This window comes from Chlorocebus sabaeus, chromosome 14, assembly GCF_047675955.1.
Source record: "Chlorocebus sabaeus isolate Y175 chromosome 14, mChlSab1.0.hap1, whole genome shotgun sequence".
NCBI lineage: Eukaryota > Metazoa > Chordata > Mammalia > Primates > Cercopithecidae > Chlorocebus > Chlorocebus sabaeus.
Genome location: NC_132917.1, coordinates 86625932 through 86652787, shown reverse-complemented (window position 1 = coordinate 86652787; position 26856 = coordinate 86625932). Strand labels below are relative to the sequence as shown.

Sequence of the window (26856 nt, the reverse complement as noted above, 5' to 3'; positions counted from 1 at the left end):
TGAAAATGAAAACACAACATGCCAAAACAAAGGGGATGTAGCAAAAATAATGCTCAGAGGGAAATTTATGGCTATAAATACCTATATTAAATGAGAAGAAAGATTTCATATCAGTAACTGTCATAGTCCATTCAGACTCCTATAACAACATACTTAACACTGGGTAATTTACAAAAAAAAAAAAAAAATTTATTGCTCACAGTACCACAGGTTTTCCAGAAGCTGGAAAGCACAAGACCAGGGCAGCAGCAGATTTGGTGTCTGGTAAAGGCTTGCTCTCTGCTTCATGGATGGTGCCTTCTAGCTGTGTTTTCACATTCCCGAAAGGTTAGAGGAACTTGCTTGAGCCTCTTTGATAAGCCCTAATCCCACTCATGATATTCATGTGAAGCCCTAATAACTTATTTCCCAAAGGCTCCACCTCTTATTTTTTTGTTTTTGTTTTTGTTTTTGAGACGGAGTCTCGCTCTGTCACCCAGGCTGGACTGCAGTGGCTCACTGCAAGCTCCGCCTCCCGGGTTCACGCCATTCTCCTGCCTCAGCCTCCTGAGTAGCTGGGACTACAGGCGCCCGCCACCACGCCCGGCTAGTTTCTTGTATTTTTTAGTAGAGACGGGGTTTCACCGTGTTAGCCAGGATGGTCTCGATCTCCTGACCTCGTGATCCGCCCGTCTCGGCCTCCCAAAGTGCTGGGATTACAGGCGTGACCCACCGCGCCTGGCCTCTTAATACTATTACATTGGGCATTAGATTTCAATATATGAATTTTGAGAGTCAACAACATTCAGACCATAGCAATAACCTAACTGTACACCTTAAGGAACCAGAAAAAAAGAGAAACTAAACCCAGAGCTAGCAAAAGGACAAAGATTAGAGCGGATATAAATGAAATTGGAAACAGAAAAACTACAGAAAATCAACAAAATCAAAAGACAGTTCTATAAAAATACCAACAAAATTAACAAGCCTAGAGCTAGACTGACTATAGGAGGATGAGGATGAGGGCAGAAGTTACTAAAATCAGATACGAAATAGGGGAAACCACCACCCACTTTACACAAACAAAAAGGATTTTAAAAGAATGCTATAAACAACTATATCTCAATACATCAGCAATATCCTGATACCAATTTCAGACAAAGATACCACAAGAAAAACTACAACAAACCCTTATGGTTACAGATGCAGACATCCTCAAAATACTAGGAAACCAAGTCCAGTGGCCTGTTAAATGGAGTATACACCACAACCAAGTGAGATTTATCCTTGGAATAGACAGGTGGTTCAACATATGAAAACTATTCAGTGTATATGCCACATTAATAGAATGAAGAATGGAGGAAAAACGTGATTTCTACTGATGCAGAGAAAAACATATGACAAAATCCAACACCCTTTCAGGATAAAAAAAGAAAACAATAAAAAATAGAAGAGAACTTCCTTAACAGTATAAAGGCCATAGATGAAAAACACACAGCTAAGTCACTCTGAAAGCTTTCCCCTAAAGATGAGGAACAAGACAAGGATGCCCACTTTCACTACTTTTATTCAACATGGAACTGAAAATTCTAGCCAGAGCAATTAGGCAAGAAAAAGAAAGGTATCCAGATTATATACAGGAGTAAGTAAAATTATCCCTGTTCACAGATGGCATGATTTTATATGTATAGTTGCAAAATACAAATCAATGCCAAGAATCGGTTGCATTTATAAATGCTAGCAATACAAGAAGAAAAATAATTTCATTTATCATAGCAAAAAAAGAATAAAATACCTAGGAATAAATTTAACCACGAAGGTACAAAACTCATACAACTGAAAACTACAAAACATTGCTGAAAGAAATTAGACACCAATAAGTGGAAACACAACATCCCATGCTCATGGATTGCAAGAAGTAGACTGTTAAGATGACACACTACCCAAAGCAACATATGGGTTCAATGCAATCTCTATCAATACCCAGATGGTGTTTTTTGCAGAAATAAAACAACCTATCCCAAAATTCATATGGAATTTCCAGTGACCCTAACTAAAACAATCATGAAAAAGAAGACCAAAGTTGGAGAACTCACAGTTCTTGATTTTAAAACTTACTACAAAGTAGCAGACATCAGAACAGTGCAGTATTGGCATAAAGACAGATACACAGACCAATGGAACATGAGAGCCTAGAAATATGCTTTCCCATCTGCGATCAATTGATTTTTAACTAGAGTGCCAAGACCATTCAATGGGGGAAAGAACAGTGTTTGACAAATGTTGCTGGGAAAACTGGGTATCCATATTCAAAAAAATGAAATTGAATCTTTACCTTACACCATATTTAATTATTAACTCCAAATAGGTCAAAGATTTAAGAGCTAAAATTTTAAAACTCCTAGAAAACATTAGAGCAAATCTTTTGACCTTAGATTTGGCAATGGGTTTTTTAATTTAATACTGATCCTCTGGCCTCCTACTCAGCTCACAAAACTCAGGTTCTAGGGTTTGTCTATGTACTACCTGATTTCAATGTTTAATTCCTTTTTTTTAAAGAAATTAAATGAAAGAGTGGCCTAGGAGAATCAGTGGGCTAACGAAAGGTGCTTCTCTGTGAATTTTTTTTCCTTCACAGAGATGAGTATTTTAGGTAGTACTGTCATAGAACTTAATTTCATTTTCCTTCATAAACTTACATTATGAAGGGTCAGAAGACAAAGTGTTTCATTACTTACCTTTTTAGAACCATTTAACCTGGCACTACTTGGTTTCTTGGTTAATTCCTGTTTCTAAATGTAATTGGTGGTGTTTCCTTGACAAAGTGTGACAGGGTTTCTACCTGGCTGAGCAGGAATTTCCATGTTAGCTTTGTAATAATCACTCAGAAAATCACTACAGCATCAAACTTCTTCACTTTTGAGAAGAGTTCTTGGAGCAATTCATTACACCTGCATTTGAAGAAAGTTGTGCTGAAACCACAATGAGAGGATAATGCCAATAAACTGAGCCAAATTATAATATGAATATTTTAATGCAAAATGCTTAACACTTAAAATTAGCAAAGCTTCATTTAAATTAAAATTCCATTTAACTAAAGATGGTTAACCCCAAGAAATTGTACAGTAGTTGATTTCTGCTATATAATGCCAATCCTATGCCATACAATAAGAACTGCAACATTAGCTGTCACTTCCTCCATTGCTCTTCTGGACCCTAAGGGATGAGGGAGAGGGGGCTCTGACACAAAACAAAATACAACCCAAGTAAACTGTGCAGTGATTCCTAATAGTTATAAACCCAATCTAAATTGTCCAAACAGCTGGAGAATAACTGCAGGTATTGTTCCAGAGCTGATATGAGGTTTTGCTTTTACAGCCTGGTAAAAGTTCTGCACTAGGTGAGAAGTCACAGTTTAAGGATGCATGTTCTGTAAATAGTTACTACATATACACATTAACTGTCTGTAAACACTAGAAATATACATTAGACAGAGTACCCTCACAAGTTGGGTACAGTTTAAAAAAGAAGATGAGGTAACATGAATCTCAAAAGTCCACAGGAATCCTGCCTGAAGAGTTTGAACAGCTGCCTGTAATTCACTTCCAATGTGCAGGGAGATTAAGGTTTGCCAAAACTGGATTCACTGGCCTTTAGCATAGCAACTGCATCTTTCACTGCATGGTAGATAACATTCTTCACCTAAAAATAATAGAAAATATGGTCATTTTACATTTAAATCTGAAACCTGTCACTAAGAATAAACTTCTCCAATTTTATTACCTTCTCGCAGAATTTAAAATTCAATATTCGTATGAAATGTCAATACTGTAAAGGTCCCTGGGCTCCTTCAGACCAGTATTTCATATACATTTTAAACCCATGATTTCAAGAACTTAAAAAGCTCATTTTCCCCCTTTTAAAGGTTTTGATGCCACAGAGACCTACTCACAGTGAGTACAGGGAGAGGCAATTCCAAGGTACAGCTTTATTATTTTTCCCTAATTTTCCAAACATGAAATTATGTTACATAATTCATTACTGAAATTCTTTTGAAAATACCACCCCTTCAGACCTCTTTCAGTCTGAGAGACTCAGTTCTGCTCTACCTAAGGGTGATGAGAACACTGCAGCACTGAAGGTTAAGAACTGTGTTCATGACCCCTGACAGGCAGCTGGGCCAAGATCAGAAGACAAATCTATTCATTTTCAGTACTAAGGCCTTTCTCTGTGGGGACAGTTGCTTACAGATTCTAAACAATATCAAATCAAACCAAGGTGAGATTTCCTCTTGTTCCTCCCTCACTTAAGCAGATAGTGGTACTAGATATAAAGTTAAGTTCATCAACTCACTGTGCTACTAAGTACGATATGGCCAAGTCCACTGACTCTCTTTATAAGGTCAAGAATGGGCCATGAAGCCATAGCCAGAGAATGCTAGGAATTGGTGCTATTTTTACCTGTAATTTATCTTCATGATTGGTGTGAGTCTGTGACAGATAGCGGAATTCCTGAGTAAGCCAGAAGCAGTGTTTAACATGCTCTGGAGAAACAAAATCTTCAGCCACTTTGATGCAGCTATACAAGTTATGAACCTGAAAAACAGCAAGTGATATCAGTAACCCAAAAGTTCATACTATAAAGAGAATAAAGAAAAAGTAATGATTCTTGCCTGATGTGGAGCTCCTGCCGGGATAAACACCACATCCCCAAGAAACTGCACAATAGCCCAGCCTTGAACTCCATACTCTTGATGAAGACGCTTTCTTAATGATCGGTCTAAATACCAGCTTTGATCATGAATAGGATCGTGGTCTGCTGGGTTTTCTTGACCTTGCTCTTCTGACACCTAGAATACACCCAAAATGTTATGCAACAGTAACATGCTAAGACCCAATAAGCCATTTTTTTCCTCTAAACAGTGTTGGCAGTTCATAAATGTCAGGCCTTCTTCAACTTAAGTGCTCCCATTGGCAGAAAAAGACAAGTAGTACTGGAAGACTTCAGCCGAATGAACCAACAGAAGGAGGACGAAGAAAATGTGGCTTCTCTGATGTCAGTTCCCATAAACCATGACTGGCAGGCTCTGTATAAGTTTGTAAATACTGTATTTAAACAATATTTTACTCTAGACTTTTAAACATAAGTAGGCTCAGGCTCCTTATAAATGAACTTGTTTTAAAGTTATTAGAAATTTGTCTTCACTTAATCTGACTTATGAAACAGTCCCAAAGACAGCTGCAGATTAGACTTGTTTATCCTATCCTTGATCCAGTAACTGGTAAAGCAGAGACTCAGAGTGACAATATCAAAGGAACAATATGGTGACCAAGCCAGTTTTCTGCAAGAGCCAAATGATCCTTAGCCAGAAACACCTTGATTCAAACAAGTGCTTGTTAAAGACATACTTGGGGCCAGCTAACAGGTTAGGAATGTTCATATCCAAGACTCATGAATGACTGAAGCATATCAGCCAAAGACACCTGGGTTGCAACTGGCAGCCTCAGTGCCAAACAAGTTTAAAACTGAACATGTCTCATCTTTCTAGTTGCCTAGAATTTCCACACATAGCCCTTGCTGAAAAAACCTGCCAACTACAGGGGAAACCTAGAATCTTCTGAATCCCTGCATCCCTTGCTAATGACAAGTAGGGTCACTTGCTACATGAGAGTGGACAAAACCAAACTTAGTAACTCACTCAAGAACATGGTCACTCAGGGCCAAGGATACATGCACCTCTGAAGTGCTCAGATTCTTAAGGCAGTAAAGACAAATAGATGCTGGGAGATGATCAGATGCACTAACTTGAAAGCAGAGAACAAAAATCTCTAAATGCACTCTAACACAAAACACAGCCATAAAAGACAAGGCCTGCTTTTTTTAAGAAGTGTAATCCTAATCATTTAGAATCCTTGTTCCTTAGCAACCACCTTCAGCCTATTCAATCTGACAGGTACAGATTTAACTTTTCAGGTCGTGACAGTTCCCCTAGCCAAGCCAGTCAGTTCACCACATGTAACGTAATATTGCTATTCTCTATTCCTCTGTTCACACAGGCCATAAAAAGCACACCTTTTTAAGAAATTCCCTTATCTTCTCCGTGTCCTTCGCAGCATATATGTGCCACAGTGCTCCTGGCTTCTCTTTTCCTTCAATAAATCGCTTTATTGTGAGTTCGTCAGAATCTCCATCTTGGATGGTCTTAAGGACTTCTAGAGCAAGAAGAGAAAGCAAATATCAGACCACAGGCCCTGGCTCAAAGAGTAAGCCCTCCTTTTATGCTCAGCACCCTACCTTCTTCTTGCTCACACTGTCCTTTGGGAATTCCCACATAGACCATGACATTAGCTGCATCAGATACATCTAAGTGAAGATTTGTTGTTCCATATTTCCGATCTTCAGGAGTGATTAATCCTGCAAAAACAAAGTGCCTTAAGTTTACGGAAGACAACAAAGGCTGCTATAGTCTTTCCACTACCTGGGGGATGGTAGGTCCCTGATTGACTCTTCTGCTGAGAATAAAAATTCTGGATCAAACTATTGCAAAAAAAAATCTTTAACCAATCAATGTGCTAGCAAGAAAAGAAGGAATACTCAGAAGCCAAAAACAGCAGGAAATGGAAGTGGTAAAGCAGGCTTCTGAAGGTGGGATTTGCCAAAAGGACATCTGCTAAATCAAGTGAGCTCAGGCTCTGATTGTTGCCACAGCCTAGGAGCTCTGGGACAAGAGGCAAAGCCCAAGGACCACTCAAGATGGGGAGTCCAAGGGAAAGCCCCCACCCACACACACACATAAACCTGGAACCTCAAATGGCTATCATGAGTATAAGAAGGAACACTGCCCAACGCATTCCTTGGTTCTCTCAACTGTAAAAGAGGAGGGGTGAGGAGTGATGCGGAATGACAAGTCCCTCCAGTGTTCATAGTCTGTGGCTAATTCCTTGCTCAGAGGAGAAGGCTCCCCTTGCACAGCAATCATCCTGAAGCTTACCCTGCAGTCACCTTGGGCAAGCCATTCTAACACTAGGACTCTGCTTCTTAGGCTGGGCAGTAGAGAGAAGCACAGCTTGTAGTGAGCAAGCAGCAGCTGTTTTCTAACCTGCCGGCCTCTGCAAACGCCCCGCAATACTGTTTTGGAGGAAGACTTTATCTCTGGCTTGCCTGGGGCTGTGGTTTTAGAGGGGCTATACTTTTGAGAGAGCACATTTCTTCATTCCAACTTGGGACCAGGGCCCCAGAACCCTGTTGTACTTTTTCTTTCCAGCTTGCTGAAATATCAGCCATAGGAATAGGTAAAGCATTTGGTATTAGGGTGAAATCATAGTATAGATGAGAGGATGATGAAAAAATTTAAGGAGAGGAGACAATGAAACAATTATGGCAAAAAGTTGAAAGCTCTTATATAACTGGGTGATGAGTTATATGGAGTCACTACTGTTGTGGAAAGTCAGGGACCCCAAACGGAGAGACTAGCTGAAGCCATGGCAGAAGAACAAAAATTGGGAAGATTTCATGGACATTTATTAGTTCCCCAAATTAATACTTTTATAATTTCTTATGCCTGTCTTTACTGCAGTCTCTGAACATAAATTGTGAAGATTTCATGGACACTTATCACTTCCCCAATCAATACCCTTGTGATTTCCCATGCCTGTTTTTACTTTAATTTTTTTTTTTTTTTAGCCTTCCATAATTTTTCTTTTTATTTTTTTTTTTATTTTTTATTATTGTACTTTGAGTTCTAGGGTATATGTGCATAACGTGCAGGTTTGTTACATATGTATACTTGTGCCATGTTGGTGTGCTGCAGCCATCAACTCGTCAGCACCTATCAACTCGTCATTTACATCAGGTATAACTCCCAGTGCAATCCCTCCCCCATCCCCCCTCCCCATGATAGGCCCCGGTGTGTGATGTTCCCCTTCCCAAGTCCAAGTGATCTCATTGTTCAGTTCCCACCTATGAGTGAGAACATGCGGTGTTTGGTTTTCTGTTCTTGTGATAGTTTGCTAAGAATGATGGTTTCCAGCTGCATCCATGTCCCTACAAAGGACACAAACTCATCCTTTTTTATGGTTGCATAGTATTCCATGGTGTATATGTGCCACATTTTCTTAATCCAGTCTGTCACTGATGGACATTTGGGTTGATTCCAAGTCTTTGCTATTGTGAATAGTGCCGCAATAAACATACGTGTGCAGGTATCTTTATAGCAGCATGATTTATAATCCTTTGGGTATATACCCAGTAATGGGATGGCTGGGTCATCACACCAGTTAGAATGGCGATCATTAAAAAGTCAGGAAACAACAGGTGCTGGAGAGGATGTGGAGAAATAGGAACACTTTTACACTGTTGGTGGGATTGTAAACTAGTTCAACCATTATGGAAAACAGTATGGCGATTCCTCAAGGATCTAGAACTAGATGTACCATATGACCCAGCCATCCCATTACTGGGTATATACTTTAATCTCTTAATCCTGTCATCTTCGTAAGGTGAGGAGGATGTATGCTGCCTCAGGACTCTGTGATGATTGCGTTAAGTGCACAAATTGTAGAGCATGTGCGTTTGAACAATAAGTGCACAAATTGTTTGTAGAGCATGTGTGTTTGAACAATATGAAATCTGGGCACCCTGAAAAAAGAACAGGATAACAGCAATGTTCAGGGAACAAGAGAGATAACCTTAAACTCTGACTGCTGGTGAGCTGGGCGGAACAGAGCCATATTTCTCTTCTTTCAAAAGCAAATAGGAGAAATACCATTGAATTATTTTTCTCAGCAAGGAACATCCCTGAGAAAGAGAATGCATCCCTGAGGGGAGGCCTCTGAACGGCCCCCTTGGGGGCGGCTGTCTTTTGCGGTCGAAGCTGAAGGGATGAAATAAGCCTAGGTCTCCTGTAGCACTCCCAGGCTTATAAGGACGAGGAAATTCCCGCCTAATAAATCTTGGTCAGACAGGTTGTCTGCTCTCAAACCCTATCTCCTGGTAAGATGTTATCAATGACAATGCGATGTTATCAATGACAATGACAATGTTATCAATGACAATTGTGAACTTCATTAGCAATTTTAATTTTGCCCCATCCTGTGGTCCTGTTATCTCACCCTGCCTCCATTTGCTCTGTGATATTTTATTACCTTGTGAAGCATGTGATCTCTGTGACCCATACCCTATTCGTACACTCCCTCCCCTTCTGAAAATTGCTAATAAAAACTTGCTGATTTTACAGCTGGGGGGGCATCACAGAACCTGCCGACATGTGATGTCTCCCCCAGACACCCAGCTTTAAAATTTCTCTCTTTTGTACTCTTTCCCTTTATTTCTCAGACCAGCCGACGCTTAGAGAAATAGAAAAGAACCCACGTTGAATATCGGGGGTGGGGTTTCCCCGATACACTACCAGACTCTCAAGTTTTCAGTGTGTTTGAAAAATAGTTCCACAGTAAAAAGCCCAATTTCAGAAAAAAGCAATTAATATAATAGAAATAAAATGAATGAAATGAACACATGGATGATATTATATGACAGCATGGATGAATATAAAAAATCTGATTCTATTTACATGAAGTTCAAAAGCAGGTTAAAAACAAAGAATATTGTGCAGGAATACAAGTATATATGTTAAAAGTATAAATATAAGCAAATGATAAACACAAACTTGAAGATGATGGTTAAGACTAAGGGCAATAGGGAGAGGATGGAGCTGGGAAGAAAAGTAAGGAAAGGAGACTAGGAGGCAAAGCCTTGGCAGGGACTGGCTGCCTGCTGATCCGGCCAGTGCCACACTACAAAACGAGGAAGGAAAAAACTGCTGTCCAGCCACTGGCCCAAAGTCCATTGGATCCCAGTCATGGGTAACTGTACACTGATAAAACCAGACTCTAAACCATGGTAAACTCAGATGAAACCAAAATTGTAAAAACATAATGGTCAAAGGGAAAGGAGTGCTAAACAACAAAACATCCTGAAACAAAACACCATGGACTTTTAAGGGAGAAAAAAGCTGAAATACTAGGGGCTGTTGGGTGATGGGGAGTTAGAGTAGAGGAAGAGTAGGAAAATGGGATCTAGCTTGGAAATTAGGAGATCTAAGTACTAGTCTCAGACCTGCCACTAGCTGCCCCCTGGAGATCCTGAACATGTCAATGTCCCTTCTACTGTCCTCAAGTCCTGGTCCTCATTGCAAAATGGGCAGGGGGGTGTTGCAGGAGCTGAAGAGAGGCTGGATTATATGATCTCTCCAAAGAGCCTTTGCACTTACTCTGATTGAAGAGTCACAGCTCAATCACCCAACCTTTGAAAAGACCACTCTTCCATGATGTTTACAAAAGATAAAAGGTGTTTGAAAATGAACACATCTTCATTATTTTCATTCCCTGAATGCTTACTTCTGGATGGGAACCCTTTTGTCATAGGAAAAGCTTTTATAGAGTAACACTGCCATCTATTAGTGTCTAGGGGAAAAGAACTGCTGCCAAGCTAGTTAAACCACACAAGCAATTCTTTTGAAAATTTCTTAGATACCCACCTTTAAAGCTTCAGGATTTCTATAATGCATGGATAAAACTACAATATCACACGATATAATTTATTGGAAAAAGGCTCTCATATACATAAGTTTGCCCAAGATCCCAAACAGCTGCTTTAATCAGTCTCTGAAGGGCTCGAGGGACAGGACCTCAAGAGAGCACACTGCAGACCCACAGCACATGGAGGACTCACCGAGACCTGAGAAGTGAGGAACAGGCAAAAGGCCTTGTGCCCACAGGGTCTTCTCACCCACACGCCATTTCTCACTCTACCCCTACCCTGGCAGAACTATCTTGGGCATAGAGACTGCTGGGAGCTTGCAAACAAAAACACTTCCTTGTCACAACAGTCCCCAACTACACTCCTGGTGGTTCCCTGAGCTGACTCAACATAACAGAATTGTGGGGCTGGAGTCTTTGCCCCTCTTCTCCTCCCCTCCCACAACAGTCTTTGGAGAACACGGTGAAGACAACAACAGACCTTGTCCTTTTTGAAAAGGACACCCACAGGTCTAAGGCTAGAAATGGAAAGTGACATGGAAGTAATTATGGGAAGAATAAATAAATAATTTCCAAGAGGACTGGAAAAGTAGGGGCCAAATAGTAAAAATGAGTAAATAAAATTCACTGAACTATTCAAACAACTAGAACAGCATTCAACAATAAATAATTCCTTCAAAATGGCCAACTCAAATCCAGTCCTAATTAAAGGCCACGTGTAAAACTGATAAAGATCACAGTTACAATGATGAAAGAAGGCTCTGATAAATGGAGAAACTAATCTTTATCCCAGGCATCCTCCTTGTTAGACAGTTAGTATTGAGTCATGTCAAAAGCATAAAAGTCCAATTCAAACGGTACTTTGAATCCTAAGTAACTAACTTCTACTCACCAATATAGAACACTGCATTTAATTGTAGCAGATGTTAAGATAGCTAGAATGCTAGCAGATTGACCTAAATGTCCGAACACTGAAATCACTAATAAAAGTACATTCTTGACAGAAGCAGTGGGGCGGAGCAAGATGGCCGAATAGGAACAGCTCCAGTCTCCAACTCCCAGCGCGAGCGACACAGAAGACCGGTGATTTCTGCATTTTCAACTGAGGTACTGGGTTCATCTCACTAGGGAGTGCCGGACAGTCGGTGCTGGTCAGCTGCTGCAGCCCGACCAGCGAGAGCTGAAGCAGGGCGAGACATCGCCTCACCTGGGAAGCGCAAGGGGGAAGGGAATCCCTTTTCCTAGCCAGGGGAGCTGAGACACACAACACCTGGAAAATCGGGTAACTCCCACCCCAATACTGCGCTTTAAGCAGACAGGCACACCAGGAGATTATATCCCACACCTGGCCGGGAGGGTCCCACACCCACGGAGCCTCCCTCATTGCTAGCACAGCAGTCTGTGATCTACCGGCAAGGCAGCAGTGAGGCTGGGGGAGGGGCGCCCGCCATTGCTGAGGCTTAAGTAGGTAAACAAAGTCGCTAGGAAGCTCGAACTGGGTGGAGCTCACAGCAGCTCAAGGAAACCTGCCTGTCTCTGTAGACTCCACCTCTGGGGACAGGGCACAGTAAACAATAACAAATGCAGCAGAAACCTCTGCAGACGCAAACGACTCTGACAGCTTTGAAGACAGCAGTGGATCTCCCAACACGGAGATTGAGATCTGAGAAGGGACAGACTGCCTGCTCAAGTGGGTCCCTGACCCCTGAGTAGCCTAACTGGGAGACATCTCCCACTAGGGGCAGTCTGACACCCCACACCTCACAGGGTGGAGTACACCCCTGAGAGGAAGCTTCCAAAGCAAGAATCAGACAGGTACACTCGCTGTTCAGCAATATTCTATCTTCTGCAGCCTCTGCTGCTGATACCCAGGCAAACAGGGTCTGGAGTGGACCTCAAGCAATCTCCAACAGACCTACAGCTGAGGGTCCTGACTGTTAGAAGGAAAACTATCAAACAGGAAGGACACCTACACCAAAACCCCATCAGTACGTCACCATCATCAAAGACCAGAGACAGATAAAACCACAAAGATGGGGAAAAAGCAGGGCAGAAAAATTGGAAATTCAAAAAATAAGAGCACATCTCCCCCAGCAAAGGAGCGCAGCTCATCGCCAGCAACGGATCAAGCTGGACAGAGAATGACTTTGACGAGATGAGAGAAGAAGGCTTCAGTCCATCAAACTTCTCAGAGCTAAAGGACGAATTACATACCCAGTGCAAAGAAACTAAAAATCTTGAAAAAAAAGTGGAAGAATTGATGGCTAGAGTAATTAATGCAGAGAAGGTCATAAACGAAATGAAAGAGATGAAAACCATGACACGAGAAATACGTGACAAATGCACAAGCTTCAGTAACCGACTCGATCAACTGGAATAAAGAGTATCAGCGATTGAGGATCAAATGAATGAAATGAAGCGAGAAGAGAAACCAAAAGAAAAAAGAAGAAAAAGAAATGAACAAAGCCTGCAAGAAGTATGGGATTATGTAAAAAGACCAAATCTACGTCTGATTGGGGTGCCTGAAAGTGAGGGGGAAAATGGAACCAAGCTGGAAAACACTCTTCAGGGTATCATCCAGGAGAACTTCCCCAACCTAGTAGGGCAGGCCAACATTCAAATCCAGGAAATACAGAGAATGCCACAAAGATACTCCTCGAGAAGAGCAACTCCAAGACACACAATTGCCAGATTCACCAAAGTTGAAATGAAGGAAAACATCTTAAGGGCAGCCAGAGAGAAAGGTCAGGTTACCCACAAAGGGAAGCCCATCAGACTAACAGCAGATCTCTCGGCAGAAACTCTCCAAGCCAGAAGAGAGTGGGGACCAATATTCAACATTCTTAAAGAAAAGAATTTTAAACCCAGAATTTCATATCCAGCCAAACTAAGTTTCATAAGTGAAGGAAAAATAAAATCCTTTACAGATAAGCAAATGCTTAGAGATTTTCTCACCACTAGGCCTGCCTTACAAGAGATCCTGAAGGATGCACTAAACATGGAAAAGAACAACTGGTACCAGCCATGGCAAAAACATGCCAAAATGTAAAGACCATCAAGGCTAGGAAGAAACTGCATCAACTAACGAGCAAAATAACCAGTTAATATCATAATGGCAGGATCAAGTTCACACATAACAATATTAACCTTAAATGTAAATGGACTAAATGCTCCAATTAAAAGACACAGACTGGCAAACTGGATAAAGAGTCAAGACCCATCAGTCTACTGTATTCAAGAGACCCATCTCACATGCAGAGACATACATAGGCTCAAAATAAAGGGATGGAGGAAGATTTACCAAGCAAATGGAGAACAAAAAAAAGCAGGGGTAGCAATACTAGTCTCTGATAAAACAGACTTTAAACCATCAAAGATCAAAAGAGACAAAGAAGGCCATTACATAATGGTAAAGGGATCAATTCAACAGGAAGAGCTAACTATCCTAAATATATATGCACCCAATACAGGAGCACCCAGATTCAGAAAGCAAGTCCTTAGAGACTTACAAAGAGACTTAGACTCCCATACAATAATAATGGGAGACTTCAACACTCCACTGTCAACATTAGACAGATCAATGAGACAGAAAGTTAACAAGGATATCCAGGAATTGAACTCATCTCTTCAGCAAGCAGACCTAATAGACATCTATAGAACTCTCCACCCCAAATCAACAGAATATACATTCTTCTCAGCACCACATCGCACTTACTCCAAAATTGACCACATAATTGGAAGTAAAGCACTCCTCAGCAAATGTACAAGAACAGAAATTATAACAAACTGTCTCTCAGACCACAGTGCAATCAAACTAGAACTCAGGACTAAGAAACTCAATCAAAACCGCTCAACTACACGGAAACTGAACAACCTGCTCCTGAATGACTACTGGGTACATAACGAAATGAAGGCAGAAATAAAGATGTTCTTTGAAACCAATGAGAACAAAGATACAACATACCAGAATCTCTGGGACACATTTAAAGCAGTGTGTAGAGGGAAATTTATAGCACTAAATGCCCACAAGAGAAAGCAGGAAAGATCTAAAATTGACACTCTAACATTGCAGTTAAAAGAACTAGAGAAGCAAGAGCAAACACATTCGAAAGCTAGCAAAAGGCAAGAAATAACTAAGATCAGAGCAGAACTGAAGGAGACAGAGACACAAAAAACCCTCCAAAAAATCAATGAATCCAGGAGTTGGTTTTTTGAAAAGATCAACAAAATTGACAGGCCACTAGCAAGACTAATAAAGAAGAAAAGAGAGAAGAATCAAATTGATGCAATAAAAAATGATAAAGGGGATATCACCACCGACCCCACAGAAATACAAACTACCATCAGGGAATACTATAAACACCTCTATGCAAATAAACTGGAAAATCTAGAAGAAATGGATAATTTCCTGGACACTTACACTCTTCCAAGACTAAACCAGGAAGAAGTTGAATCCCTGAATAGACCAATAGCGGGCTCTGAAATTGAGGCAATAATTAATAGCCTACCAACCAAAAAAAGTCCAGGACCAGATGGATTCATAGCCGAATTCTACCAGAGGTACAAGGAGGAGCTAGTACCATTCCTTCTGAAACTATTCCAAACAATAGAAAAAGAGGGAATCCTCCCTAATTCATTTTATGAGGCCAACATCATCCTGATACCAAAGTCTGCCAGAGACACAACAAAAAAAGAGAATTTTAGACCAATATCCCTGATGAACATCGATGCAAAAATCCTCAATCAAATACTGGCAAACCGGATTCAGCAACACATCAAAAAGCTTATCCACCATGATCAAGTGGGCTTCATCCCTGGGATGCAAGGCTGGTTCAACATTCGCAAATCAATAAACATATTCCAGCATATAAACAGAATCAAAGACAAGAACCACATGATTATCTCAATAGATGCAGAAAAGGCTTTTGACAAAATTCAACAGCCCTTCATGCTAAAAACGCTCAATAAATTCGGCACTGATGGAACGTACCTCAAAATAATAAGAGCTATTTATGACAAACCCACAGCCAATATCATACTGAATGGGCAAAAACTGGAAAAATTCCCTTTGAAAACTGGCACAAGACAGGGATGCCCTCTCTCACCACTCCTATTCAACATAGTGTTGGAAGTTCTGGCTAGGGCAATCAGGCAAGAGAAAGAAATCAAGGGGATTCAGTTAGGAAAAGAAGAAGTCAAATTGTCCCTCTTTGCAGATGACATGATTGTATATTTAGAAAACCCCATTGTCTCAGCCCAAAATCTCCTTAAGCTGATAAGCAACTTCAGCAAAGTCTCAGGATACAAAATTAATGTGCAAAAATCACAAGCATTCTTATACACCAGTAACAGACAAACAGAGAGCCAAATCATGAATGAACTTCCATTCACAATTGCTTCAAAGAGAATAAAATACCTAGGAATCCAACTTACAAGGGATGTAAAGGACCTCTTCAAGGAGAACTACAAACCACTACTCAGTGAAATAAAAGAGGACACAAACAAATGGAAGAACATACCATGCTCATGGATAGGAAGAATCAATATCGTGAAAATGGCCATACTGCCCAAGGTTATTTATAGATTCAGTGCCATCCCCATCAAGCTACCAATGAGTTTCTTCACAGAATTGGAAAAAACTGCTTTAAAGTTCATATGGAACCAAAAAAGACCCCACATCTCCAAGAAAATCCTAAGTCAAAAGAACAAAGCTGGAGGCATCATGCTACCTGACTTCAAACTATACTACAAGGCTACAGTAACCAAAACAGCATGGTACTGGTACCAAAACAGAGATATAGACCAATGGAACAGAATAGAGTCCTCAGAAATAATACCACACATCTACAGTCATCTGATCTTTGACAAACCTGAGAGAAACAAGAAATGGGGAAAGGATTCCCTATTTAATAAATGGTTCTGGGAAAATTGGCTAGCCATAAGTAGAAAGCTGAAACTGGATCCTTTCCTTACTCCTTATACGAAAATTAATTCAAGATGGATTAGAGACTTAAATGTTAGACCTAATACCATAAAAATCCTAGAGGAAAACCTAGGTAGTACCATTCAGGACATAGGCATGGGCAAAGACTTCATGTCTAAAACACCAAAAGCAACCGCAGCAAAAGCCAAAATTGACAAATGGGATCTCATTAAACTAAAGAGCTTCTGCACAGCAAAAGAAACTACCATCAGAGTGAACAGGCAACCTACAGAATGGGAGAAAATTTTTGCAATCTACTCATCTGACAAAGGGCTAATATCCAGAACCTACAAAGAACTCCAACAAATTTACAAGAAAAAAACAAACAACCCCATCAAAAAGTGGGCAAAGGATATGAACAGACATTTCTCAAAAGAAGACATTCATACAGCCAACAGACACATGAAAAAATGCTCATCATCACTGGCCATCAGAGAAATGCAAATCAAAACCACAATGAGATACCATCTCACACCAGTTAGAATGGCGATCATTCAAAAGTCAGGAAACAACAGGTGCTGGAGAGGATGTGGAGAAATAGGAACACTTGTACACTGTTGGTGGGATTGTAAACTAGTTCAACCATTATGGAAAACAGTATGGCGATTCCTCAAGGATCTAGAACTAGATATACCATATGACCCAGCCATCCCATTACTGGGTATATACCCAAAGGATTATAAATCATGCTGCTATAAAGACACATGCACACGTATGTTTATTGCGGCACTATTCACAATAGCAAAGACTTGGAATCAACCCAAATGTCCATCAGTGACAGACTGGATTAAGAAAATGTGGCACATATACACCATGGAATACTATGCAGCCATAAAAAAGGATGAGTTTGTGTCCTTTGTAGGGACATGGATGCAGCTGGAAACCATCATTCTTAGCAAACTATCACAAGAACAGAAAACCAAACACCGCATGTTCTCACTCATAGGTGGGAACTGAACAATGAGATCACTTGGACTTGGGAAGGGGAACATCACACACCGGGGCCTATCATGGGGAGGGGGGAGAGGGGAGGGATTGCACTGGGAGTTATACCTGATGTAAATGACGAGTTGATGGGTGCAGCACACCAACATGGCACAAGTATACATATGTAACAAACCTGCACGTTATGCACATGTACCCTAGAACTCAAAGTATAATAATAAAAATAAATAAATAAATAAAAGTACATTCTTTCAATGATGTATCACACACCATTAAAAGTGATCTAAAGACTATTAAGTAACATGTAAAGATTTTACAACATAAAATTAGGCATAGTAAAGGGAAAAACACAAAATTGCATATGCCCTACAACTGCAACTATGAAAATGAAATACACAAACATGTGGCCAGGGAATGAAAAGAAATACATAAAAATGAAGGCTGTGGCTGTATTAAGCATTAAGATTATGGGTGTTTTCCACCTTTCCCTCCCACAAAATCAATTTTCCAAACATTTTCAGTTGTTTTATTTCCAGTTTAAAGTTAGCCATCTCCTCCTTACCATAAGCATTATACATCTTGGGACCCAGATCTGGCCGAACAAAGTAGTTGGGCAGCCTAGAGGCCAAGTTCAGTTTGCCATCTCGCCTTGTGTACTCGGGCAGCGGAATGTTGGCCATCAGATCATCAAACCTAGAACAACAGAACCAGGAATTTGCAAAATAAGATTGCTTTTCTAATTCATTATTGTGTAACCTGTTTTGTTCCTTTTACACCAAAAGGAACAAATATATCTGTGATCATGTAGACAGAGAGCCATCAAATATTTAAGATTAGAATTACAGTATTTACAAACAAACATGTCTTCTTTCTCTCCTACAACACACAAATGTGTCAAAATCGGCTGTAACAGTTCAGACAAAAGATCTCAGCAATAAATTCTAGACAAAAAGTTACGCTTAGAGATACATCATTGATTAGTTATGACACCCTTTTCAAGGTTTCAAGCTCAATCAGGAAAATAGATCCACCCAATAGATGTCTTCTTGTCTAACTCAGTGCTGTGATTATACTGTTCTGACCCTTACACATCAGATTCCACAACTGCCTCCAAATCAGCCTTGCAAGAAAAAGTGAACCTCTTCTCTAGTAGGGCCTACCTCGGAAAATGTGTGGTGTTCCATTAGCCAGGCCTAAAAGCCAATCACTTCTTCATCTCATCTAAAAATAAACATGCCTCCAATGACTACAGACTAGAAATGAAAAATCAGCAGCAGTATAACTGCAGAACTTTTGTTATTTCCTTGAAAACTATTTTCTCACTATCCTACCAAGTCAAGGACAGAATCATCTCTCCCCACCTTCATAATCATTACCTGGAAGGCATCATATCTCTAAAATCTTCTCCTGGTGGCCAGTCCTTAAGTTTCAACACCATTGGTTCTTTTTCATTTTTCAAACGATCTGAAAGGTAACCACAATGAACTGTTACTATTTATAACTCAGAAACACACCAAAATAAATGACAAAGTAGCATTTTATGCCTCAACAATACAAATAAATTTATCTCCGCAAAATTTTCATAACCTGATAAATTTAGTATACAAATATTATTACTCCTTATTTTTCCCCTCTTACCAACTATCCACCATTTTATTTCTGCAGTGTAAAGAAACCCATTTGTACCCAGAAGGCAGCAAGGTGCAGCAAAATAAAGATCACCAACTAACAGATTTGTGTCAGGGCCTTGTCTTTCCTAGAAGCTTATTAAGCTGCTACTCATTCTTGGGAGATTCAGCCGCTCCCTTTTGCCCACTGCAGGTAGGTGGTGTTTCGACAGCTGTCATCGATCCAATCTGCTCCTCCTCTACAGTGTTCCGGAAGTGAGCAGCATCCCAACTAATCAACAGCAATGCACGTCAGCAATCAAAGGTCACAGGTGTTTAGTAAACCCAGTTTTCTGAGGCCAGCATGGAACAAATTACTTATTCTGCTCCGAGAGAGAGATTGACCCTATCTGATGTTCTGTCCAAGGACAACAAAGACAAACAGAACAGGTAATAATGCCTCAGAGTTTAAAAGCATAAACATTGTAACAAGGAAGGGGAGGAGAGATGTTAATTTTAAACTCCAAAATCCTGGAAAATGCTGCGGCTGCCACTGATGGGTCTCAGACTCCTGCCATTCCTGTGTTCCCTCCTTTCACATCCTCAAGCCCCTTAAAAGATCTTTCATACATACTTGGAACGTCTTCAAATCCATCCCAGAAGTCTCCTACTGTGGCTCCTGTGATGATTTCATTGGTCCTACAATTAACTAGGTCTACTTCCTGCTCACCAAACTCTTTCCTGAAGGATTCAGGTTTCCAAAGTTCAGAGTTCAATTTGTGATGCACTCCAGACACCATCACTGGCTAAATGAAGAGAAGAAGACTTTAGTCTGAACTCTGGCAGCTCTGTCCCCACTCCCGAAGGCAGTCCCTCTTCACACTGCTATTGGTGTATTTCCAGGGAGCTGGTGCTCCATCTCAGATGGTGATGTGACAGTTTAGACTTAGTTCTCTGAGCTCCCAAAGCACCTCCAACCTTCACCATTCATCTGCTTACACACCTCTTGCTCTCAAAACTACATGGGTAAGCATCTAGGAGAAAGGATCACCTTTCCATTACTCACAGCAAGACGGACTGTGAGGAAGACAAGGGCTGGAAGGAGTGCCCAGTGACACCAGTCACCGGTGAAACAGGGTGACCTCACTATACTTGAGCCTGTTACTGCCAAGCAGGAATATGGTCGGTGACACCCCTCACTACTACTGGCTGTGTGAGGGTGCCAAATCTTTTGGCTGTCTAAGACAACCCAGAAGCTCTAACCTTTATGTGAAATAGTCTAACTTTAAATGAAATAGTCTAACTTTATGTGACTTTATAGTTTAACTTTATGTGAAATAGTTAACTTTATAGTTTAACTTTATGTGAAATAGTCTAACTTTAAAATATTGGCAACAAGCAAGAAAGCCTGCTGAAACACTGTATTCAGCCCATCATTTTGTTTCTTGTCTATATATGATTAAATGAGCAAATCTATTAGTACACTAGATGGAGAAAAACATTTTTGAAAATTTATTTTTGGTTAAACACTCACATATTTCTTTTTGGCAATTCTCCCAAATCCTTGTCCAAGAGAGCAGAGTGTTCCTTTAGCAAAGACCCTATCTGGCCAAACAGAGAAGCCAAAGATCCAGAAAACAGAACCAAAACAAGAAAGCACAGAAGCAGGCCCAGAAATTCTCCTGAAGATATTAACCAGCACTTAAGATCCAACAACACTGCCCTTTAAAGTAGGCACCTGGGGACTATATGACACCACACGGCCCTAGCCTACCTAGAATTGCCTTCAGCACAGGCTTTCCATTCAGGTAAGAGGGGTGCATGATTTTCTACCACATTGTGTCTAATCTCCCAAATCCCATCAGCCTGTAGTCACACTCTCACTTCCTCTGCTGAGGTTTACCATAGGAATCACCAAGCCTGGATGCCCTCATCAAAATCCCAACGGGGACTGGCAGGAAGCAACAAAAACCTGAATGGAAAAGTCAGCTTAGGACCATCTGCTTTAAAAAGGAAGACCCACGGCCACATCCTGACCTGATTATATTCACCTAAACAATAAAGAATAAAACAGAAGGTGAAGGGGTTGGGGAAGGCTGGGGTGGGGTTGACAGAAGTCTGCCAAAGAAACTGAGAAGGGGGTTCTGAATAGGGCTGGAGGATGGGAGGCCTACATTACCTGTCCTTGTTTCCAGCACTCCCTAAACACATTCCAGTTGCTCTTATTGTTGGGGTCTTGCAAGCACAGCAAGCGATTATCACAAAGCCAATAGTGAGGAGTGTCAAAGCCCAGAATGCTAGGCTTGATCGTCAGTCCTTGAGGCCTCTTAGATAAATCGGAAGAAGTCTTATTTTGCACCAAAGAGGCAAAGATGTCATCAAGGATTTTTGGTGTATTCTTGAGTCCATTTTCTGTCTGAATTGGAGAAAGAACAAAAGTCTCAAATATGTCATTCGCCTACCATCAAGAAACCCCATTCCCATAATGATGAGTATATATTACACATTCAGAAGATTCTAAGCAAGGTCCCCCAGGCAAAGAGGCACATCCCCTGTCCCCACTTGACAACTCATAGAAGTGAGGCAACATGAGAAAGTGGCCTGGCCCAGAACTATAGTCCCATAAAACCCATCCTCCAATGACTCAAGCCTTCTGAACCCACAAAGGTAAGTATGTGATTCAGTCTCCTTTCTACTTTCAGTTTCAACTTCTCTACTCTTTTCCTGTTCTGTTTTCAACTTTACAACATGTAGTACCAAACAAACAAACACATACCTTTCCTGTAGAAGAATTCAAGAGATTCCGGAGGAAACCAGAATTGTTGTTGCTTACGGGTGTCAAAATTGTGCTGTTAAACGTTTGGAGGACTGTGCTGGATTTGCTTAAAGGCGGGAGGGGTGGAAGGCATTTGATTTCATTCTTTAAAATTGGCATCGTTGGTTGTTTTTCTAAAATAAAACCAAAACATCCAGATGAAAAAATATTCTGAAAGGCAAATCCCTTATTAGTATTCTACAAACAGAATTACTTTAGAACTTGCTTTCTATTTACTGGAATAAAAAAAAACTTGAGGAGATAAGTATGAATGATATGATTTACTTAGACAAGGATTCCTCATTGAGGTTAAAATAACAACTACCCAGTACAATGGAATTTTGTAAATTGACCTCTGTATGTAGCAACCCTGACAAATGTTTAGTAAATGTAGATTCTTTTGGATTTTTTGTTTGTACTGTCTACAAATACTGGCAGCATTCTCTTTACACTTTTTTTTTTCCCTCAATGCACTGAACAGGACTTCCAGTACAATGCTTAATAAAAAGTGGTAATAGATATCCTTTGTCTTGAACATAGAAACTGTTAAAATAAAACAAAACAAAAAAACCTCAAAGACCAGCTTGGCCAACATGGCAAAACCCCGTCTCTACTAAAAATACAAAAATTAGCAGGGCGTGGTGGCAGGCATCTATGAGCCTAGCTACTCGGGAGGCTGAGGCAGGAGAATCGCTTGAACCTGGGAGGTAGAGTGCAACGTGAGCCAAGAACGTGCCACTGCACTCCAGCCTGGGTGGACAGAGCAAGATTCCGTCTCAAAAAACCTCAAATTTTTTTAAAAATTCAATGATTATTTATGATGTCTCCAGTTTTTTTTGCTTAAACTCTTGATTAAGAATATTCTTAAGTTTTCTGTAAATCATAAACAGGTACTGAATTTTATTTAATGTTTCCTTGCATCTTGTCCCATGATTCTTCTATATTTTTGAATGTCAGACTACATCTTCATTTCTGAAAAAATCTTGAAAAATTTGAATTCTTTTCCAGCCACTTGCTAATTGTCTTACTTCGGCTCAAATGTGCTGGTTTCTATGCTTCAGCTTCCTCATCAGTAATACAGAAATAATAACAATACTGATGATTGAGCATCACGGAATTACATCACATGTAAAGAGAGGGCCTGGACCACAACAGGAGTTTGAATATTCTTTTTCCTCCTTCTAAGGTATGTATAAACTCACCAGCTGTGCTCTTGCTAGCTTTTCAAATTATTTTTTTCTACAACAGTCCTCTTAGACCTAATTTATGAGTTCTTTTAAGAGCTCCTTATCACATTTTTAAAGCTATGTAAAGGTTTTTCCAGAAATTCAAGTGTAGTCTAACATTCAAATATTCCTTCATTTACAGTGTCAAATTTGATTCATTAAAATTTTGTCCCAGATCTTTATATGAAAGAAGTGGCCTGCAGTTCTTCTCTTCTGTAACACAGCCAGAAGGTAGAAGTCTCTACATTTTAATGCAGCAAAATTTCTCCTCTTTGGTACTGCATTTCAAAAACACTTTCATTTGTGACAGGTTCCAGGATGACTCCAGAGAAGCACTTTCCATTCCACAGGACTTCTAACCACTGTCCTCCCGGCAACTGAGGTTGCCAAGTCCTTCCAAGAATGGACTAAAATACTCAGGAACAAACAGGAAAGCAGGAAACACTCACCCTTGTTTTCCTTGTTGACATTCCCACTGGTCAGGTCTGCCAGCCAGTTTAGAGGAGATGTGCTGGCTGGACAGGCAGGCTTCATGCTGCCAGCTGGCTTGGAGACTGCTTCCCCACCCACAGCTGCTGGCTCCAACACTGAGGGATTCTGCTGGAGCACTGTACCAAGAGTCGGTTTTTCTCCAGCTAATGAAGTCTGTGTTAAGCATTAAAGGATGATTTTATATAAGCTGAAGAATGACAGCTTCCTTTTCTTTTATTCTCTCCTAATAGCCGACCGACAAGTAAGATAAATATCCAGAACAAAACCACCTAATAGCTAGCCCTGGGTATCCCCACAGCTGCAGTAATCCCGCACTAGTAGAGAGTAACTACACGGTAGAAGAGATGTTAGCAACTTAAAACACAGCAAGATATTACCCCGCGCACCCTTTTACCAGCCCCTGCTGGTACATATCCCTATTACTCTATGTACCATGCTGGTTTAAAATGACCAGTTTGTGCCTGTCTCCCCTATGAACTCATCCCAGAATCCAGGATAGGCACAGAAAACATGGTTGAAAATGAATAAATGAGGCAGGCAGGAAAGGTAAAGCTGTAATTTCAGAAGGAAATGGGATGCAGAGAAAGAGAAAATGCTATTTTGACTTAGCTTTAAAAATGTGATGAGGAGCTCTTAAAAGAACTCATAAATTAAATCTAAGATGACTGCTGTAGAAGAAAATAATTTTTAAAACTGACAAGAGCCAGTTTATACATACATAAGAAGGAGGAAAAAAAATATCCAAACTCCTGTTGTGGTCCAGGCCCTCTCTTTACATATGATATAATTCTGTGATGCCCAATCATCAATACTGCTTATTATTTCTATATTACTGATGAGGAAGCTGAACCACATAGAAACCAGCTCACTTCAGCCAAAGTAACACAACTAGCAAGTGGAAGGAAAAGACTTCACATTCAGTTCTGACTCCAAATATTACAAGTCTTCTGCTCTCCCATCCTGCCTATGACACCACAGCTTTATAGAAATGTAAATTTCTGATTATTAAACACAATGCGGCATACTGATTACTGCAACAAGGGGGAGAAGGGAGAGCAAGGTATACATGTGACGGTGGAGAGGAGAGGGATGCCACCAAGGAGACATATGAGGACTGAGAAAATTAACATTTTTTACATTGCATGATGGGCAACTAAAGGTTCATTTTATCATTATTTCCTTCAACTTTTCATAAACATAGGCAAAATATATTACGTAATTTTTAAAATGTTAAGGCTTATCTGAATAATTTTAATTCTGCAAAATACACAGAATTTTTTTTAAACCCTTTACAAACTTGACAGCTACTTATTAGATAGACTACTATAGAACCTTTTGCTTTTTCAAGAAACAAAAATGTAAAACCTACTAAAAGAGGCCACAGAAGAGTCTACAAAAGTAATGTGAAAAGTCAGAACAGGTCTCTGAACTGCCACATGAAATGTATGAATTATTTCTCTCTCTCTTTCCACTGATTACTATCCCCAGGTTCCTTTCAAACGCACTGACAGAAATCCTTGGGTTATTTGAAACACAGACAAATGACAATTACAAGGGATGGCGAATTTAACATAAGCAGTAAATACCTGTTTTAGGTCTTCCTTTGAGGCTGGCTTTGAAAAGAGTTTGAATTGCCTGTTTGAACAAGGGCAGTTTGCCTTTATTCCCCATTTCGCTCTTACAGAATGAACAATGTCTCCAACATCATACAGGGCTAGAAAGGGCAGAGGCAAACATCTGAACAAGGGTATTAGGTACTTTCAACCTCAACGTTACAGAGCAGAAGCTGGCATTCCCCACAGGATTACTTTTCCCACTCCCTCCTTTTCATCCTGCTCCAGAGGCCTTCCCCAAAATACATTTTCTTTTCTTCCACAAATTATCCTACAAAACTTTAATCAAAAAGTGTTGGAGGTATTATTTAATACACTTCTGGACAAAAATAAACTTAAGCGAATAATAAAGTAAAACCAAACTACCAGCCCCCATGAGTTAACCAAGACAAAGGGAAAGAAAATCACTGCAGCACATGAAATACCTTTTCCAGGAATGATCTGTGTGGGCATTAAGTTCTCTGGTTCATGTATCTGACTCTTCACGCATTTTAGCCAAGAGAAAGTCTTGTAAGCAGCACCTGCAAGTAACTGATTTGTAGTAACTGTTCTTTATAGACTCTGGCTCCACATGCTTCAAGAAACCCACCAAACATAAATCAACAAAAAACTTGATATAACTGTGTAGAGGGGCTGGAGGAGAATCAAATCGGTTCTCACCCTGTTGGCAATTCTTTCTCTTCATCCGATAGCAATCCACACATACTCCAAACCCACACCGAGGACACACCCAGTGCAGGTTGAAGATGGTGGTGTCGCACACATCACACATTTCTCGAACACCTTTGACAGCTCGCTTCCAAGCAACCTGTCCTGCAAAAATCAGTAAATCACTTAGTCTTTGGAAGGAGAGGGCCTCTGAAATCAAACATGAAAGGTAGGGGTTGTTGTCATTCCTCCCTGTGACTAGACTTTAGACTTCAAATTAACTTTGTTCAGCTTTCATTGCAAATGCTGTCCTCCGCCCCATGAAGTGCTCCTGGATCCCCTCAGCATTCCTAGTAACTTTAATTTGTACTTGAGATTCACGCCTCTTCTCACTGTATATATTCAGGTACAGTCTCACCTCCCTCCAGGAGACTGAACTCCAAGCAGAATCCCTATTCAGACTGTGCAGCAGTAGTTACACAAGTTGGAGCTCAGATACAGGTATCACATAACAGTGGTTCTTAACCTCTGAGTCATGAGTCACTTTCAGAATTTAAAGGCAGCATGTTCCAGGCTTTCTCCAAAGGAAAAAAAAATTTACTCAGATCCACAAACCCAGTAATCTGCATAGAGCATCAGGTTATTCAGATACCCTACATCCACTCAGACTGCCCATTAAAAACTCCAAGGTGCTCAGCGGGCCTGGAGGGAGTTGCACATTAACTTTGTGCAGGCACAATGGTCCAAGGTCAGTTCCTTCACCAGTCAGTCAGAAATTCGATTTAGCCAGTGCCAGAAATGATGCAGGCACCCAGGACTGACTCATACTAACCAAACATCCAGCAGATTAAGGCAGGACCCAGGATTCCACAAAGCAGCATTTTCTGTTCCAGTGGCCAAGACCTAATAACTGGAGAGAGAGGCCTTCCAAAACAGGACAGGCCATTGGACCCTTCCCCCAGATGGAGGAGTGCCAGATCAGGGAACCAAACCAGGTATCAACAAGCTTTCAG

The 26856-nt window shown here is 40.5% G+C and overlaps 1 protein-coding gene across 4 annotated transcripts in view; it reads right to left on the bottom strand.

Moving 5' to 3' along the window:
* Positions 1-2994: 2994 nt before the first annotated feature.
* Positions 2995-26856, bottom strand: part of KDM3A (lysine demethylase 3A) — a 59498-nt gene continuing 35636 nt past the window's right edge. For all 4 annotated transcript variants that reach the window (XM_007969986.3, XM_007969984.3, XM_073023146.1 and 1 more), the window contains exons 13-26: positions 25856-26008; positions 25621-25716; positions 25169-25296; positions 23540-23735; positions 21826-21998; positions 21229-21465; positions 19684-19855; positions 18819-18906; positions 18005-18135; positions 6274-6393; positions 6052-6191; positions 4652-4828; positions 4440-4574; positions 2995-3681 (exon numbers count right to left, since the gene is read on the bottom strand). In XM_007969986.3, coding sequence (XP_007968177.2) covers positions 3601-3681; positions 4440-4574; positions 4652-4828; positions 6052-6191; positions 6274-6393; positions 18005-18135; positions 18819-18906; positions 19684-19855; positions 21229-21465; positions 21826-21998; positions 23540-23735; positions 25169-25296; positions 25621-25716; positions 25856-26008 — 2027 coding nt within the window. In that variant the 3' untranslated portion in view covers positions 2995-3600. The remainder of the gene's footprint in view (positions 3682-4439; positions 4575-4651; positions 4829-6051; positions 6192-6273; positions 6394-18004; positions 18136-18818; positions 18907-19683; positions 19856-21228; positions 21466-21825; positions 21999-23539; positions 23736-25168; positions 25297-25620; positions 25717-25855; positions 26009-26856) is intronic.